The sequence below is a fragment of the Petromyzon marinus genome, chromosome 25 (genome assembly GCF_048934315.1).
Source record: "Petromyzon marinus isolate PM22_M1 ecotype Great Lakes invasive population chromosome 25, UKy_Petmar_22M1.pri1.0, whole genome shotgun sequence".
Lineage (NCBI taxonomy): Eukaryota > Metazoa > Chordata > Hyperoartia > Petromyzontiformes > Petromyzontidae > Petromyzon > Petromyzon marinus.
In genome coordinates this window covers 5,513,056-5,530,113 of record NC_133691.1, presented here as the reverse complement: position 1 = coordinate 5,530,113, position 17,058 = coordinate 5,513,056, and the positions used below count along the sequence as shown (strand labels likewise).

Below are 17,058 nucleotides of genomic sequence, written 5' to 3'. Positions count from 1 at the left end.
ACGGGTTTTGCGAGTTGAGATGATTTAGAAATTCGTTAAGTGTATCGTTGCCGTGTGGCCAGACCACCAGTGTGTCATCCACATATCAAAACCAAGCAGAGGGGTTTAGTGTGCTTGAAGCTATTGCTTTTGCTTCAAAATCTTCCACGTACAAATTCGCAATCACAGGAGACAGAGGAGAGTCCATTGCTGCTCCTTCCTTTTGTTTATAGAAATCACCTTTCCACAAGAAATAGGTGTTCTTTAGAATGTGTTCAGCTAGTCGTGGGATATCTTTGGCTAATCCTGTGATCGTTACCAGAGTATCGAGAAATTTAATTGACTCATTTAGAAATCGCAAACATTTACGAGAATATCATTAGGGTTAAGGGGCCGACCATAAATGACGTCACGCGATTTTGGACGATTTTTGACCCCCCCCCTCCCTTCGTCACACGGCGTCACAAAAATTCAGACCCCCCCTCAAATATGACGTCACAAAGCTCTGCCCCCTCCCCCCCCCCAAAAAATAAAACATTCTTCAAATCGCTTTAAACTATTGTCATTGTAGTGCGTATTTAATGTGGCGCTGCACTCTGATGTTGTAGGAGAAAACATTTATTAAAAAGTCTAATTAAGTAGAACGTGTTGTTTATATTTATTTAAAGTTGCGGATTTTGATGTGACGTCACATTTCTCAACCCCCCGCCCCCTCTTCACACATCGTCACAAATGTTTGACCCCCCCCACCACTCCCTAGGTGCGTGACGTCATTTATGGATGGCCCCTAAGCTTAATATCTTTCATTATATTTACGAGATGTTCTGAGTTTTTAATGCACGAAGAGGTCTTACCAATGTAGGACTGTATTTGTTTCGTTACTTATTGTGTTAATTTGTACGTGGCAGAGCCTATTGCACTAACTAGAGTAGAACATCCAGAAATGGGAGAATTCTGTCAACTTCCACTTGGTGAACTGGGTGGACGGGTTTTGCGAGTTGAGATGATTTAGAAATTCGTTAAGTGTATCGTTGCCGTGTGGCCAGACCACCAGTGTGTCATCCACATATCAAAACCAAGCAGAGGGGTTTAGTGTGCTTGAAGCTATTGCTTTTGCTTCAAAATCTTCCACGTACAAATTCGCAATCACAGGAGACAGAGGAGAGTCCATTGCTGCTCCTTCCTTTTGTTTATAGAAATCACCTTTCCACAAGAAATAGGTGTTCTTTAGAATGTGTTCAGCTAGTCGTGGGATATCTTTGGCTAATCCTGTGATCGTTACCAGAGTATCGAGAAATTTAATTGACTCATTTAGAAATCGCAAACATTTACGAGAATATCATTAGGGTTAAGGGGCCGACCATAAATGACGTCACGCGATTTTGGACGATTTTTGACCCCCCCCCCTCCCTTCGTCACACGGCGTCACAAAAATTCAGACCCCCCCTCAAATATGACGTCACAAAGCTCTGCCCCCTCCCCCCCCCCAAAAAATAAAACATTCTTCAAATCGCTTTAAACTATTGTCATTGTAGTGCGTATTTAATGTGGCGCTGCACTCTGATGTTGTAGGAGAAAACATTTATTAAAAAGTCTAATTAAGTAGAACGTGTTGTTTATATTTATTTAAAGTTGCGGATTTTGATGTGACGTCACATTTCTCAACCCCCCGCCCCCTCTTCACACATCGTCACAAATGTTTGACCCCCCCCACCACTCCCTAGGTGCGTGACGTCATTTATGGATGGCCCCTAAGCTTAATATCTTTCATTATATTTACGAGATGTTCTGAGTTTTTAATGCACGAAGAGGTCTTACCAATGTAGGACTGTATTTGTTTCGTTACTTATTGTGTTAATTTGTACGTGGCAGAGCCTATTGCACTAACTATGGGTCTTAATGGGACATTAGGTTTGTGAATATTTGGTAGCCCATAAAGTCTTGGTGGTTTTGAGGCCCTTGGTTTGATCAGGTATTGCTCTTCCCTGGGAATTGATGGCTTGGCAATGATTGCCGCTGTCTTACGTTCCAAGGTGTTGCTTGGTTCTCGTTTCATTTTGCGGTAGGTACCTTCATCCAGTGAATCATTGATTGTATTATCGTAATCCTCACGGGGCATCACAACAGATGATCGGCCCTTATCAGCAGTAGCAGCAGCAGGTTGCTTCAATCGGAGGGAGTAGGGGGCAGTGTTCACCTTTGTCGCCAGAGGGCGTCGTGTACCCGGTTCTCAGATGCAAAGAGACTCCCACTCGGTTGGCACAACGAAGCCGGGGAATGAGCAAAGAGCCATTGGCGGCTTGAGAGTCAGTGCTTGATTTCAGTCGCAAACATCGGCTCTGAAGGTGTTCTTTAACGCTCCCGATATATATACCCACACACAACGCATATTCAAACAAGGACGAATTATTATGGACACTGTCCGCCCGATGATGCTAGTTGTAATTACTGGCGAAACGTCGTACTCAGGTTGTAGTAACGAATTGGCATGTTCTGTTTACGTGAAAAACCTTACTAATTGGCTGTGTCGGGTCTAACGACTTATTTGTATTTACGCGATATAACCCCCCAAAAAACTAAACGATGTATTATGGACACTGTTGAGCACATGGGCGTTCGCGACCGATATCCAAAATAGAGGTTTTTGGCTTAGATCGCGTGAATATAAATGTGTCCTTAAACCCGCCACCACCCGACACAACCAAGTAGTAAAGGAGTTGTCACGTGCGAAAGCGCACGAGGAGACAGCTGCCTGCCGAGTAGCAGCATCCAGCACACACACACACACTGCTGACCGACAGCACAGCCACATGAGTGAGTTCAAACCACGTAACATAGCGAATTCTTGGTAGAAATGGGTTAGCCACATCATATACGCGAAATTGCACAAACCACACCCGCGCAAACCGAGGAAACCCTGTATTACTTTTCAGTATAGTGCGGTACTGGTATCAACAGATATTGGTGTGATACAATGTGCCACATTTGATACGTTTCTTGAAAATTACTTCATAAGGAAAAAAGCGAAATCATCCCCTTGAGGCAGACTTACACCCAGTGCTAGAATAGACACCTCGCACCGCTTATCAACCATTGCCAAATGTGTCCCCAAGGGTGGACTTCCACCTTGCACTGCAACGGTTCAGATGAGATGCGATGCTCGCCGCTTTGAGACGCTAAGGCATTTAAGCGCCCTATAAATGTAAAGCCTCATCCTGTTCTTGGGTCACCCGTGTGTAAGCTAACCGCTACACTATCGCTGGGGTAGCGGTAGTGTACACGGGTTCGATTCCCGCTCACGGCCAACACCAACAGTGACGATTATCTGAACCGGTCCCGGGCCTCCCCTAGGTCGACTCAGCCTCAAATAAGTACCTGGTGCGGTGTGTAAATATTGCCACTGGGGAGACAAAGGCGGTCGGGCGTGGTGCTGGCCACCCACCCCCTCGTGTACCGTTCCGGCCTTCATAGGTGCTCGCTAACAGCACTTGCCCCTACAGTCTGTAAAGGCTACACGGGGGATCTTTGTCTTTGTACGTTGTTGTTGGCGGCCGCCTTGCTGGCCTGCCTTCAGGAGATGGGGGGAGGGGAAACGCCGTTCGGAATCTTTCAGCAGGCATCAACCGAGAGAATTGTGCCGGCGTGTGAGCGAGTATCAGATGAATGAAGGTGGAGACCCTGGGGCGGAATGGATCCTTGAGGCTGCCCCGAACTCGCACGTGCCTAATGCGCATTTGCTCTCCTCTCACACGGGCACACGCACCACACACGTGCAATCACCATTATCACACGCACTTCCTCCTACCACACTTCAACATTGCACGTACAAATTATGTAATTTATTTCTTTGTTTTGGACGGTTTGTAAGGTATCTGAATGAGCAAAAAAAGATGTACTCTATTGTACATGGAGTGGAACAGTTCTGATCATTGTAAGCGCTCTGAATGTGTATAAAATATACATATCTGACCTGCCCCAACCGGACATGTGAAAAAGTGCTTCATAGCTCATCGGACTTTTCCAGGATAAATCAAGATTCCGATCGATTCCGACATACGTATACATGCAGTGGAATATCTTAGGACATGGCTAGGACACGCAATAGGAACAGGGAAAACGTGTTGAACGCGGAGGCACCAGGAAAGCAGCCAAGAAGCAGAGCTAAAGAGGCGTTTTTTTATGTGGCGAACCAGGGATTGAAAGACTATGGATTGGATGCGGAGGTGGCCCAGGACAGGTCGGTGTGCTGAAACAGGACCAAGAGGGCAGGAGGAGAATGAGGCTAGAAACCAGAGACCACAACAGGATGTCACGTAATAATAATAAATAGGAGCATCAAGGGCGAGAGAAGTTCGTCGATGAGGGGTAAATCACAAGCGCTCGTCCTTCGAGAGAAAGATGGAACAATAACGCATGATAGACAAAATTAACCATTCCTCTTTACAATATGAAAAAATATAAATCTGCACCAGAAGGAAAAAAAAAACTCGACATCAAGCAGCTGTTACCTGATGCCGACCGCTTGTCTTGCGATCGAAACGTCGTAGTTTTTTGTTTATTTTATTTTCATTAATTTGAACCTATCGACGGGACTTTACCGAAAGACCCAAATAATCTGAATTCCTGCAGTCACGAAAGCTTGAAGTCAATGTCTAAACCTGTAGTCTATTCAATTCAATAAGGGACACAAACGTGATTGAAAATGACAGACTATTAGCCTTCTACAGGTCCATGAAGCATAGGGAACGAAATAATGGACAACTTATGGGATAATGATCCACATGGGCATCAATATGCCAGAAAATACAAATGTCAAATAACATTATGCCTTCCTTTTTGTGATCGTATTATAAATACAATTTCCTTCAAAGTGTTTCTTCCGATTCTTGAGCTCTAGTTTACCTCCTTAACACGTTCCCTGCCAGCCCATGGCTCCTCTTTTAACAATGCTCATGCTGGGTTAATTGTGCCACCAGGGTCTCCCATCCAGTGTGCTTATTCACTGGGTTCATTATGGCCTCTTGGCTCTGGTGGTGGTGCTGCTGCTGATGGTGACAGTGGTGGTCGTGCCGATAGTGGTGGCAGTGACTCTGTGGAATTTCTCCAGCAAAAAGCCCATGGCCCTGGATAGACAGAACCTGAGAGACCATGTCTCTTTTTTCAGCTGGGACCTTTGAGTTCCGTGGGAGATGTTGACACGAACAGCACCACCACTTCCCCAGAGAAGCCGTGAATAATTATAAGATCTATATAGAATCTTACTACGAGGGTTAAATTATGCTGTACAGCAGGGGTGGGGAACGTCCGGCCCGCGGGCCGTATGAGGCCCGCGAAATCATTTGGTCTGGCCCTGCCAAGGCAACCGCAGGCGGGACTCGAAATTCAATAAGTATAGGAGAAAACCTGTAAAAGCAGTTGCGAGTAGCAACATCATCAATACCAGCTAACATCATCACACGCCTCACCAAAGAGAAGCAGTTCCAGCCATCACATTAGGGGTGAGTTAATTAAATGTTTGACCAAATATAACTGGCTAATTTTTAAGTTGAACACATTCCTGTGGAGGGAGCTGGTAGGAACGTTGGGTTGCTCGGTCAATGGCCAGGGTCAACGGTGGCGTGGTGTATTCCGCAAATATGCCCAACTGTGAGGGCAGGCACAAGCCGGCATGAGTAGGTTAAACGTTGAGTTTTATAAGGGCACCACGGGGTGACCAACCCCTCCCCACCCAGCCCCACCCCTCCCACCCCCCACCCAGCCCCACCCTCCCCGCCCCACCCAGCCCCTCCCCACCCTCCCCTCCCCAACCAGCCCCTCTCCACCCTCCCCTCTCCACCCAGCCCCACCCCTCCAATTTTTGGATGCACGACGGACGGACGGACACAATAATCCCCTGTGGGCTGGTGTAACCAGGAGGTTCCTACCAGCATAATTTTGTATGGCCTGCGAGTGATGTTATAAATATCCAAATGGCCTTTGGCAGAAAAAAGGTTCACCACCCCTCCTGTACAGGAACAACTATTTACGTGAAATAATAATGGAGGAAACACCCATTAAGTGACTAGCCACAGTGCCCGAGCACTCGTAACAGTAAAACATCAAATGTAAATTGGGTTACATGCCATACGAATGAATATATGGATGGTGGCCTCTGAGTGTAGAGGCTAGACATCACAGGCGATGAGAAGCATGCGTTGTTCCACAAAATGAAGATAACTTTGCAATGACAAATTAACATGTCACTTTATTTGGGAGAATCTTGAAACAATTATTTTAATTTAATATACAGATACTGTAGTACCGTTAGCACATGTGCAATGTGTATAGTATTTGAAATCAAAATGCAATATATTTGGCCAGGAAAAAAATACGATATTAGATCATTCTTTGGGTTAAACGTTTTAAGTTTCCTTTAATAAAGTCTGTTTATAATATACAGTGTACATTTGAAATATTTTGAAAGAAATGTCAACAAATTTCCCAGATATGACCAAAAACCACATGAGTAAATGTATTTATTAAACAAAACTGATATACCTATGTATTTGGACAAAAAAGAAAAAAGTAGAACATCTCTTTTGATGCTTTTTAAACTCACGTAAGTATTACCAATACATTTTTTTAAATATAAATTACGACTCTCGGTTACGCCACTGAACAAAACTAACATAGTCACGTACAGGGCAGTGGGGTGACCCCACAGATAAAACGAGCAAGCGAAGACGTCCGATTGTCCACAGCGAAAAGTTCACGAGACACGTAGTCTGATCGCCGATCACACGAGATCAAGGTTTCCGTTCCAAATACTACTGCAGGCCAACACAGGCTCCTGAGCTCCAACATAAACCCCCACGTTACAGGAAGATAAAACGCTCAAGTACAACAAAAGGTCTCCTCTCTCGATCTCAACTCCTCCGTCTATAAGCAACAGAACATTTTCAGCTCAACATATCTTGGGATCCAGCTGGCAGGTCAAACTCTATTACAGCCACAAGCAAATAAATGTTAAACACACGTGTAATACATACGTATGACAATGACGCAGGTTTTTTGTGATTGTGCTGTAGTGCTCTCTGATGTGTTTTCGGGTTCTACCGTTGTGTTGTTTGGCGTGATGTATGACGTTTCGTGCTACGTGCCGAGAGCTTTTTCAAATGCTGGGAGCTTCAGGTTCTAATGAAGCTCCTCGCACGTTGAGAGCAATGTCCGACATCAGGCCAAAAATCATATGGTGTAAACCAAAACAAATCTGAGATAATTCATATGACTAATCTATCCATCTAATGGTTTTGGAGGGTTAAGCACAAAGGTATAGAATTCACATGTGGGAACGCCCTGGAGCTGAACACCTGATAAACTCCTGGCAGCTGCCGGGATGATCACAAGAAATTGTAGCCCACCTTCTCTCCTCCAGACTAAGCTGTCAACTACAGGTCACGGGCAGCCAAATCCAGTGCATGTTTTCAAAACATGCCAACCTGGATCAATGTGATTACAGGAAAATAGCCAATATGTAAATGTGATGCAAAAAATGGGACTGGGTTGATCTGCTGAATTCTGGAGTTGAGAACCTGAAAAGTATTCCACAACAATCCATCAATGACACCAACATTGCTCCACGTACCACAGATTGTTGTATATATTCTATATACATGTTAAACTAAACATACACACAGGGTGATTCTGGACTGAAGGGGCCTTAAAATTACAAGTGGCCATTTAACCTCCAGCAGAGTATAGAGAAGTAACCTTTCAATGCAGTGTATACAGGAGTCGTGTAAGTAAATCATTATCTTACCTTTGAATAAAAATGTTTGCAAATCGATATACCATTAGACTGACTATTAACTTGGATATAGAGAATGTATGTTTGCAATCTCCAAGTTCTACAAGCTATGCACTTGGGCTGTAATCGAACAAAATTTGAAATAAGTTGGAGATTCTCCAGGTGTACAACACTTTCCTTAGCCTACCGTTTCATAATTAATCATACTGGAATCAGTGCAATATTTGAAATACAATTAAGCCAAATTGAAGCTCATTCCCAAAATCTAATATTAGACATTTTTGCATGAGATAAATTAATTTTATTTAAAGCAACTAATTTGGAAATAAAACCATTGATGTAAAACTTTATTTTTGAAAATGCAGCGATAATTTGGAAATAAACCATTGATGAAAAACTAATTTTTCAACATGTAGCACATTATAAGTCACCTCAGTCGAGGTAGTTTCATTTTTAAAAGCGTTTGGATCAAAAAATGTAGTTCAATTAATTTAGTTTACCCTTTTGTACAAAGGACTGTTACAAATCACTGACTACATAACAGAATCTGTCCTTCCCCACCTCTTAAAACCACCGACTAATCACTCACCACAAGACGTAAATGTGTAATTAGTCCAATCACACAACAACAGTACATTACATTATTACTAACATCATTTATTTGACCTTTATCATTCGACTTCTAAAATAAGTAATTCTAGCAGACATTATTTTTTTACAAGATCCTAAAAAAGTAGAAATGCTTTTCAGCTGGACTCTTTAAACAGAAGTCTAAGTTTACGAGATTTATCAACTCACAATGTGGTCACTTTATTGCAAATGCGTCCCAGCCCTAACACACGTGACAATTAAAAAAGGAGTTCATTATACATCCCGTTTGACCATCTGACCTTGTTTCAAATGTTCAGAAGGATCAATATTCAGTACATTTTCTGTACTGTAATCTTGTGGCAGTCAAGGTAGGATTCAAATAATCTTCCCCTTTAAAAACCTTGCCATTGGCCAATCTGCACAAAGTTATCAGCAAGATACTTTATATTTATTTTTCATTCAGGTTCATATGTAAGGAATAATGAATCATTAAGTTAAGGGTTCAATTAATCAATTGTCAACAATTGTATTATACCTGGCATTAAAAGGTGACTGCTCGATTTAAAAAAAATATACAGCAATAAAAACACAATTATACATCAGTTAAAATTTTCATACCCCAAAATTTTCCATCGTACAACAATGCATTTGCACCCACAAAGCTCTAAACCTCCGTAGCGTCGATGTGTAGCTTTTTAGTGAATTAAATCATTATTTGAATGGGCCCTGCAGACAAAAAAAAACATCAGGCGGGAAACCTTCCGCACCTGCTCATTAATCAATACGCGTATTCTACAATCACATTTCAGGTGAAAGACCTGAAGGCATGGTCAATCACACGCCAACCTATCCACCCAGGCAGAGCAGGGTGATGTGAACTAAATTTTAAGCCAAGATTAAACGCTCGCCAAATGGCTTTGCTATACTCGGTGGGGATTTGTGTCCAGGGTGCATATGTAAAGATGCGTGGTACGAAGACCGCAGGGAGCTCCTGTCTGCTATTTGGATTCACTTGCGACTTGTGATAGGTTGAGACCTCAAGAGTCCGCCGACGGGACCAGATGAGTCAGATGAGTGTGCGACCCAGGAGATGCTGAAGCCGAGAGAGGAGCCGAGGCCTTGAAGGGCTGCTGTGATTGGCTGAGAGTGCAGAAGGTGTGTGCACGGGGTAGGACAGCTGCCATGCTGGCTGGATCTGACAATGCAAAATACACAGGTGGACATTCACCTGTTAACGGTGGTTCCAATAAATATTTCAGTATATGCCAGTGTATGTTTAACAACAACAAAAACATTAATGTAACCGTGTTACGTTGCTGCAGCATGTTAAGATTATCTTGGTACAAATATGGCATGCTATGATTCATCGTGTAAAACCCATTATTACGTGTGAGAGAATCAGTTTTTTTGCAATGAATGCAACTTATATGCAAGTAATGTCATAATGTTACATTTGGAATAATGGAGCGTACAATAATGTACAAATGACACAAAAAATGCTAACGAAATGCTAATAAATGAGACAAAAATGATTGATTGATTATTTAAGTGAATCGCAACCCCAAATCACAACAATTCATTGACTCTCTGTGGAGGCAAATGAGGGTCTCTGAATTGTTAACATGCCAAGGGAAACTGAATAACTTGTGCATTGACGTGCATGTAACAGTGAGTATGTGGGGAGCGATAGTGTAGCGGTTACCTCGCTGCACTACGAACCCGGCGACAAGAGTTAAATTCCCGCTCACACCAGTGACGATTATCCGAACCAGTATTGGGCCTCGCCTAGGTCGACTCAGCCTCAAATGAGTACCTGGTGCAGTTTGTACATTTCGCCACTGGGGAGACAAAGGCGGCTAGGCGTGGTGCTGGCCACCAACCGCCTCTTGCGCCGCGTCGGCCTTCATAGGTGCTCGTTAACAGCACTTGTCTGTTAAGGCTACACGGGGGATCTTTATCTGTCTTTGTGGGCGCATGCATACCATCAGCATAGACAGGAGAGTCACTGTTCTGTCGTGTGATGTGACGCCAGTAAGCGCTGCGTGGTAGCATGGCACTCGGAGCGAGTTCTTCACCGCAAGGGCTCAGCAGCTGGAAGATAGTCGAGGCATTGGCAGGGACCCATTATCATCATTAGCAGCAGCATAATCAATCATTTAATGTCTTCGTTAATACCGTCATCATTATAATTATCATCATCAACTAGCATTAGCGTTGGCAGCATCATAATTACCATTATACTCATTGACAATCAATAACATCACCGTCGTCATAATCGTTGCTTTCATTATCACATCATTGTCAGAATCATCATCATCATCATCTATTTGTCTAAGCATGATCATCAACCAATAACATAAATTACCAAACGACATCTGTATCAACCATAATAAGCACTCATTCATAGCTTGCCCTGACAATAATGAGTACTTGGTGCGGTATGTAAACATCAGCATTGGGGAGACGAACGTGGCCAGGTGTGATGCTGGCCTCATCATCCCATTGCATGCTGTGCAGGCCTAAATAGATGCTCGCTAACAGCACTTGCCCGAACAGTCTATAAGGCTACAGCGGTGATCTTCATAGTTGTGTATGTGTGCATGTATGTATGTATATGTAAGCACGTGTGTGTGTGTGTGTGTAGGAGTGGTAGTGCAGTGGCTAGCACACTTCACTCCGAACCCGGTGACCCGAGTTCGATTCTCGCCCATGACTAATAACAGTGGCGAATACTTGAACCGGTCCAGAGCCTCTCTTAATCTGAGTAAGCCTTAAAACGAGTGTGGTGCGGTGTGTAGTAAATTTCAGCAGTGGGGAGATAAAGGTGACCAGGTGTGGTTTTTGCCACCCAACCCCTCGTGTGCTGTGCTGGCCTTCACAAGTGCTCTCTGTGTATGTTGAACTTCTTTCGCACCATACGTAGCCAGCCAACTGTGCTAATCTAACAGCACGTGGCTTCAGCAGTCTATTCAAGGCTATACGGGGGTTCTTTTGCGTGTGCGAGAGTGGTAGCTACGAATCCAGAGAGCCGAGTTCAATTTCCGCTCATGGCCACCACCAGTGAGGATCGTCTGAACTGGTGATGGGCCTCACCTAGGTCGACTCAGCCTCGAATGAGCACCGAGTGGGATGTTATAAACACGCATCGCCACTGGGAAGACAAAAGGCGGTCCAGGGCGTGGTGCTGGCCACCCATCCCCCCTCGTGTGCCGTGCCGGCCCTTCATTTCGGTGTTCGCTAACAGCACTTGCCCTAACGCTCTGTTCAAGGCTACACGGGCAGATCTTTGTCTTTGTGCACTGACGCGAGCGTTGTTCTGCAGCTCCAGCAGGGCGCGGCGATGCTGCTCGGCGAGCGCCAGCGTGGCCGCGTGCACGTGCTCGTACACCTCCTCGCCGTCCGCCGTCTGGAACGTGAAGAGGCCCTCGCCCGTGTCACACGACCTGTCTCGCCAAGACACGCGCGCACGCCCACCCCACAAACGTGCCTCCAATTAGCACGGTTGGCTACGTGCGGGTCCCAAAGAAGTTCAACGTACGTACGTAGATCACGGCACGTACGGGTTTACACCGTGAGCAACCACCGAGAAAGTAAGCCGGAAAATCTCGCCCACCTACCAAAAAAAAACGCCCGAGCTCAAAATAATCGCAGATTGATAAAATTACGGTACTTTCGATGCGGTATTGACTTTATAATTTTTTTAAGCGCTTACAATCATGTAATGTGCCATTGATTGGGTGATGTATTTCGAGTCCATGAAGGGATCATCCATTGATAAAGAGGTATAATTAGACAGCAGATTGAGCTTGGTCGATAACACTACACACACATGCTTGGATGGATGAAGATTTTATCTACAGAGTTTCATCCCTCTTGACCTCCAGTTGCCGATAATGGGATTCGTTGCAGGTGTTCACCAACATCCCAAGTGTGATTTTACCAAACGTCTGTTCTGTATTTTTGGAAAATCTCTCGAGCTTTTCAGTTTGGAAGAAAAAAATAAACTTTAAAAACGTAAACTAGGAAAACTGTCTGGCGCCTAATTTTCAATTTCACCGTTCAAACTTCATACCTGTCAACCCCTTATCAGTACCTCCCTTATTACAGACCAATTCAGACATTATTGGCCGCCCCGTGCCCCTTATAAATCTCAACGTTCATCCTACCAAGTCCCATCACAAGGGAGAAACACAAACAATTAAAACAAATATTTTTACTTAATTTCCCTGTAATTGGGTAAACCGTATTGGTTGACAGGTATGAAACTGTTGTCTGATTATAATAATTGAATGAATAATACTTTTACGAACTTGCTGTATATGGCAGGCAAAACAATGGTTTCCCACTTATCCTGGCTAAATTGTTGATTGTTAATTTTCTTACAGATGGATATGAATTGAGCAAGCAATTGAGCAAACGATGTAAGCTTGTGGTACAATCTTGATTTGAAACTTTCGTGACTGCAGGAATCCATACTCTTTGGTTCTTTCGGTAAAGTCACGTAGGTATAAAATATCGCGCATCATTTTTTCCCACCTGATGACGGACGCTTGTGTTGCACCCGAAACGTCGTCATTTATTTCATTTTATACCCACGTGACTTTACTGAAAGAACCAAAGGGTAAAGCTTGTGGTTGCGTGCTACCGGCGAACGCAAAAAAAGAGGCCGTGGAGCAAAAAAACATGCTTGGCCATCTTTTACTCCTGCACTGCCGATGCCAACGCTCAGTTCGTTGGACTGCGGTAGTGATTCGTAAACAAATAGCATTGGTACACTCTTAACAAGTACGCATAACGAATACCGACTATGGCAGCGCGACGGGTGGCTCAGTGGTAGGGCAAACGGCTTGCAATAAAAATGTTGAGAGTTCAAAATCTGGTTGGGGGTTGACCAAGCCCATCATCTCCGGGGTCGATATAATCTTCTTCTTCTTTTGTACGGCTGATGCTCAAGCCAGATAGCCGCGTCAGGAGTAGAGGAGTGTATCGCTCTGATGTCTCCCTATTTCTGCATTGCGTCGATATACGTTGTACGGTCTTGTTCTGGATGACCACAGTCGCACACCGCTGGAGAGTTTTTTTTAATTTTCCCTTTGTGCATCAGGTATCCGCATCTGCCATGGTGTGTGCAGTGGATCCAATTTAGGGTGGACCACGAGCCTCGTGGAGGATCAAACCCAGGGGTCTTCTGCGCTGGGTCTTTCAGAAGTTGTTTGTGAGTTCGATCAAAATCAGCACAACTTTGCGGAAAAGTCAACGGTGGTTGTCTTACATTGAGACTCGGCCCTGTCATAGGAATGAGGAATTTGGACCACCGGCTCAGTGCTGTAAACAGGAGATGAGCACCAATGCCTCGATGAACCTTAGCGCAGGAAATAACTTTAACATTTTCGTCGTTTGAAAACATTACACACATGGCTAAACGCACTCTGTTCAGTCGCCACCACTTGTGTTCACACTGCATGTCGCCTCAAACACATTATGCACGTGCGATCGTTCTACCCTGTCCTGCTGAAGTAAATGAGTCAGAAGATAAATTTATGCATTGTCGTTAGCTTGTAGTTAAATGCAATTTATAGGAACCTTGCCCGGAACTGATGGAAAGTGAAACGTAGCCTGTGTGTCCATTCTGTAACCATTGTAAATATTCTGTAACTACTAAAAAAATATATATCAATGAAAGATGCAATGCATCACCATCAGCTATGGTCAAATCACTGCTGACTGAAGGCCTCCTGATGCCACCGCGATCTCTCGCGATTCTGCGATGTAATAATCCGCCTCATTCCTGCACACGATGCCAATTTAATCGCTGCATCTTCCCGGATGTGTTCCCTTTCCTTGGAATCCACTTGGTCATCATTATTCTTGACCATCTGCCATTATCGAACCCTTTAGCAATGTGTCTTGCGCCAAGCTAGCTCATTTTTCTCAACACTTTGATGTCATTAACGTGCTTATGTGTTCTCCGATACATGTTCCTTCCTCTGTCTCTCAATGAACTTCCAAGCATGCACTGCTCCTTCCTCCTTGGCGCACTTTTAAATTTTTTGTTACATTGTTTTGTCGCTGTGAATGGCCGTGCTCCTGAAGCTCATGGCACAGCGGGTAGATTAAAACCGTAAACGCACTTTTGTAAAGTTTCAATACAAAATTAATGGAGGTTACAACGATGCACTGTGTCGATTACTTTACATTTTGAACGTGTGTAAGAATCGATGTTGTTGACTCCTATCGTATGTAATGGGTTCACCGATGCCTTTAGCCACTAGTGGAAGATACATTCACCACGATGTAAAAACAAAAAAAACTCATCTTGAATGCGAAATGTGGCGCTGAATCATGACAATTCATTGAATCGCCAGTGGGAGGGGCAATTTTTCATTCCTTGACCCCTATTAAAATTCACCATTTACAAAATGCTATCGCCAACATCATAGCTACATTTTAATATTTACCCGCATTTGCTCTATCGTCTGCTTTCTGTACTGCTGGGTTGTCCTCTTCTGGGCCAGATGACCGCAGGACGAGTGCAGGTTTCGACATATATACGTAAGCGTGCAAGATTTACACACACAATAGTATATGTTTACACATCAATCAGCACAAAGACACGCGCGCTCGCTCGCACGTACTCATGCATACCACACGCTTAAATACACATGCACACACATCTACCCCAACAGCTGTGACCTATAATTGATTGTGCCAGTGTGGTTTTGCCCTAAAGGGTGTGTGTGTGTGTGTGTGCATTCACTGCAGGGTGCTGTCATTTGGCCATCGTGTGCACGGGTGCCCCGGGGGACAGGAATAGACAGCGAGAAAGAGAAAAAGCTGAGAAAAAAAATTAAAGCGAGAGGCAATGATGTGTCGTGCGTGAAGAGCGCGAGTGATTATTTGGGACACGTGCTCCCGTAGGGAGGTGCAAGTGCTGTTTGCCGCCCGAGGGAATGTCACGCAGGGACTGACAATGTTTGCTAAATCAATGACATCCGCGTGGGCGCGCAAAAGTAGCATATATGCACGTTGGTTATGAATTATGCTTGTGTGGGTGTGTAAGTGTGTGCTTTTGTGCTGGGGAGCGGTATAGCATTGTAGTTAGCGTGCTGCACTACGAACCCGGTGATCTGGGTTCAATTCTCGGCCATGGTTAATGGCCGTGGCAATTATCTGAACTGGTCCTGGTTCTCCCCTACTACATTGACTCGGCCATAAATGAGAACGTGGTGCGATTTGTAAAAAACATCAGCACTTAGGAGACAAAGGCGGCCAGGCGAGGTGCTCACCAGACTGCCCCCTCGTGCGCCAAGTGGGCCTTCATAAGTGCTCACTTACAACAGCCTATGGTGGCTATACACGAGATCTTTGTCTTGATCTGTGTGTGTGAATGGAGATGTAGTGGTTCATGTATCACAATTATTTAAATGACCTGGGTTCCTTCTAGGCCATGCATCCCACTGGCATTTAGTACGTGAACTTAGCTCAGCCTGAACTCAGCCTAAAATAATAAAGTTATACTTATAACATGCAGCACAGCACTCGCTCGCTCTGGGAGACCGAGAAAGAGTCAGAGGCACGAGAAGCCACAGACGAGCGGCAAGGCAACCAGGTGGTGAGCCAATAATTGCCCAAGCTCTGCAGTCCTCATATATATTCAGATGTTTTCATCATACAGATGGCAACGGAGAGGAATTAATCCACTTGCTCTACCGCGATTTCCTGGAAAGCCAAAGTATGGCGACCTCAATGCCCACAGGACATCACTGCTGCCCGAGTTATCACACACCATTTAATTACACACACACACACACGCGCACAGATTATACGGTTGGGACCGAGTGAGTCTCCGCCAATGCTGTGATGGTTACCGTCCGGCCTCGAAGGTGAAGCGCGTGGCATCGCGGCCGTAGCGGCGCAGGGAGACGAGGGGCCAGGTGAGCAGGCGCAGGCGGGGGTCCCGCGTGTCCCACAGGTGGATGTTCTCGGGCGTCACCTGCAGTGAGCAGGCCCCGAACAGCTCCAGGCCCGGGCACGGTAGCAGGTACACAGCGAAGCGCTCTGCCACGGCAAGGCAACAACACGGTGTGGATTCGGAGAGCGTCCGTTTCGTGCGCTCGCATTTGGGAGGTGCGCAGGTCTGACCCTGCAGCTGACCCCCCGTGCAATAATGGAATGTCTGGCTCGGAATATGATGACTATAAAAAAGGCAGGGAGAGTCAGAGGCAGGGTGGAAAAAAAGGAAGATGTATGTGTGCTGAACTGCTTTCGCACAGTACGTAGCCAACCGTGCTAATCGGAGGTGTGGGGGGAAAAAGATCTGGAGCTTGGACTACAACAGTGGTCTCTGTGCGAGTCGATGGTTCTCTCTACAATGCAACGTGGATTCACATAGCCCTTTGAGATACTCAATGGGTTACAGTTGAGCCCCTCCTACGAGGACCCCCTCGTGAAAAAGCGTGACAAACAAACAGGGGAAGTTTTTTTACAAAAATACCACGAAAATTAAATCGTGCATTGCCCTCACGCATCCGTACTCTGTAATGTAACGTATCACAGGACAATTTTCAAAGTTTCAATACATAACGCTACCCCTGAGACACTGTGCGAGCGAGATAAGAAATATATAATTTAATATATATCACGTACAAAGTAGAAACATAGGCGAGTTAGCTGCGTGGTGGCTGCAAGGAATTATCATATAA

At 44.8% G+C, this 17,058-nt stretch overlaps 1 protein-coding gene across 1 annotated transcript in view; it reads right to left on the bottom strand.

Moving 5' to 3' along the window:
• Positions 1 to 6,205: 6,205 nt before the first annotated feature.
• Positions 6,206 to 17,058, bottom strand: part of LOC116945928 (docking protein 6-like) — a 54,617-nt gene continuing 43,764 nt past the window's right edge. The window contains exons 5-8 of the mRNA XM_032960617.2: positions 16,225 to 16,414; positions 11,661 to 11,799; positions 10,339 to 10,447; positions 6,206 to 9,551 (exon numbers count right to left, since the gene is read on the bottom strand). Of these exons, the coding sequence (XP_032816508.2) occupies positions 9,394 to 9,551; positions 10,339 to 10,447; positions 11,661 to 11,799; positions 16,225 to 16,414 (596 nt within the window). The 3' untranslated portion in view covers positions 6,206 to 9,393. The remainder of the gene's footprint in view (positions 9,552 to 10,338; positions 10,448 to 11,660; positions 11,800 to 16,224; positions 16,415 to 17,058) is intronic.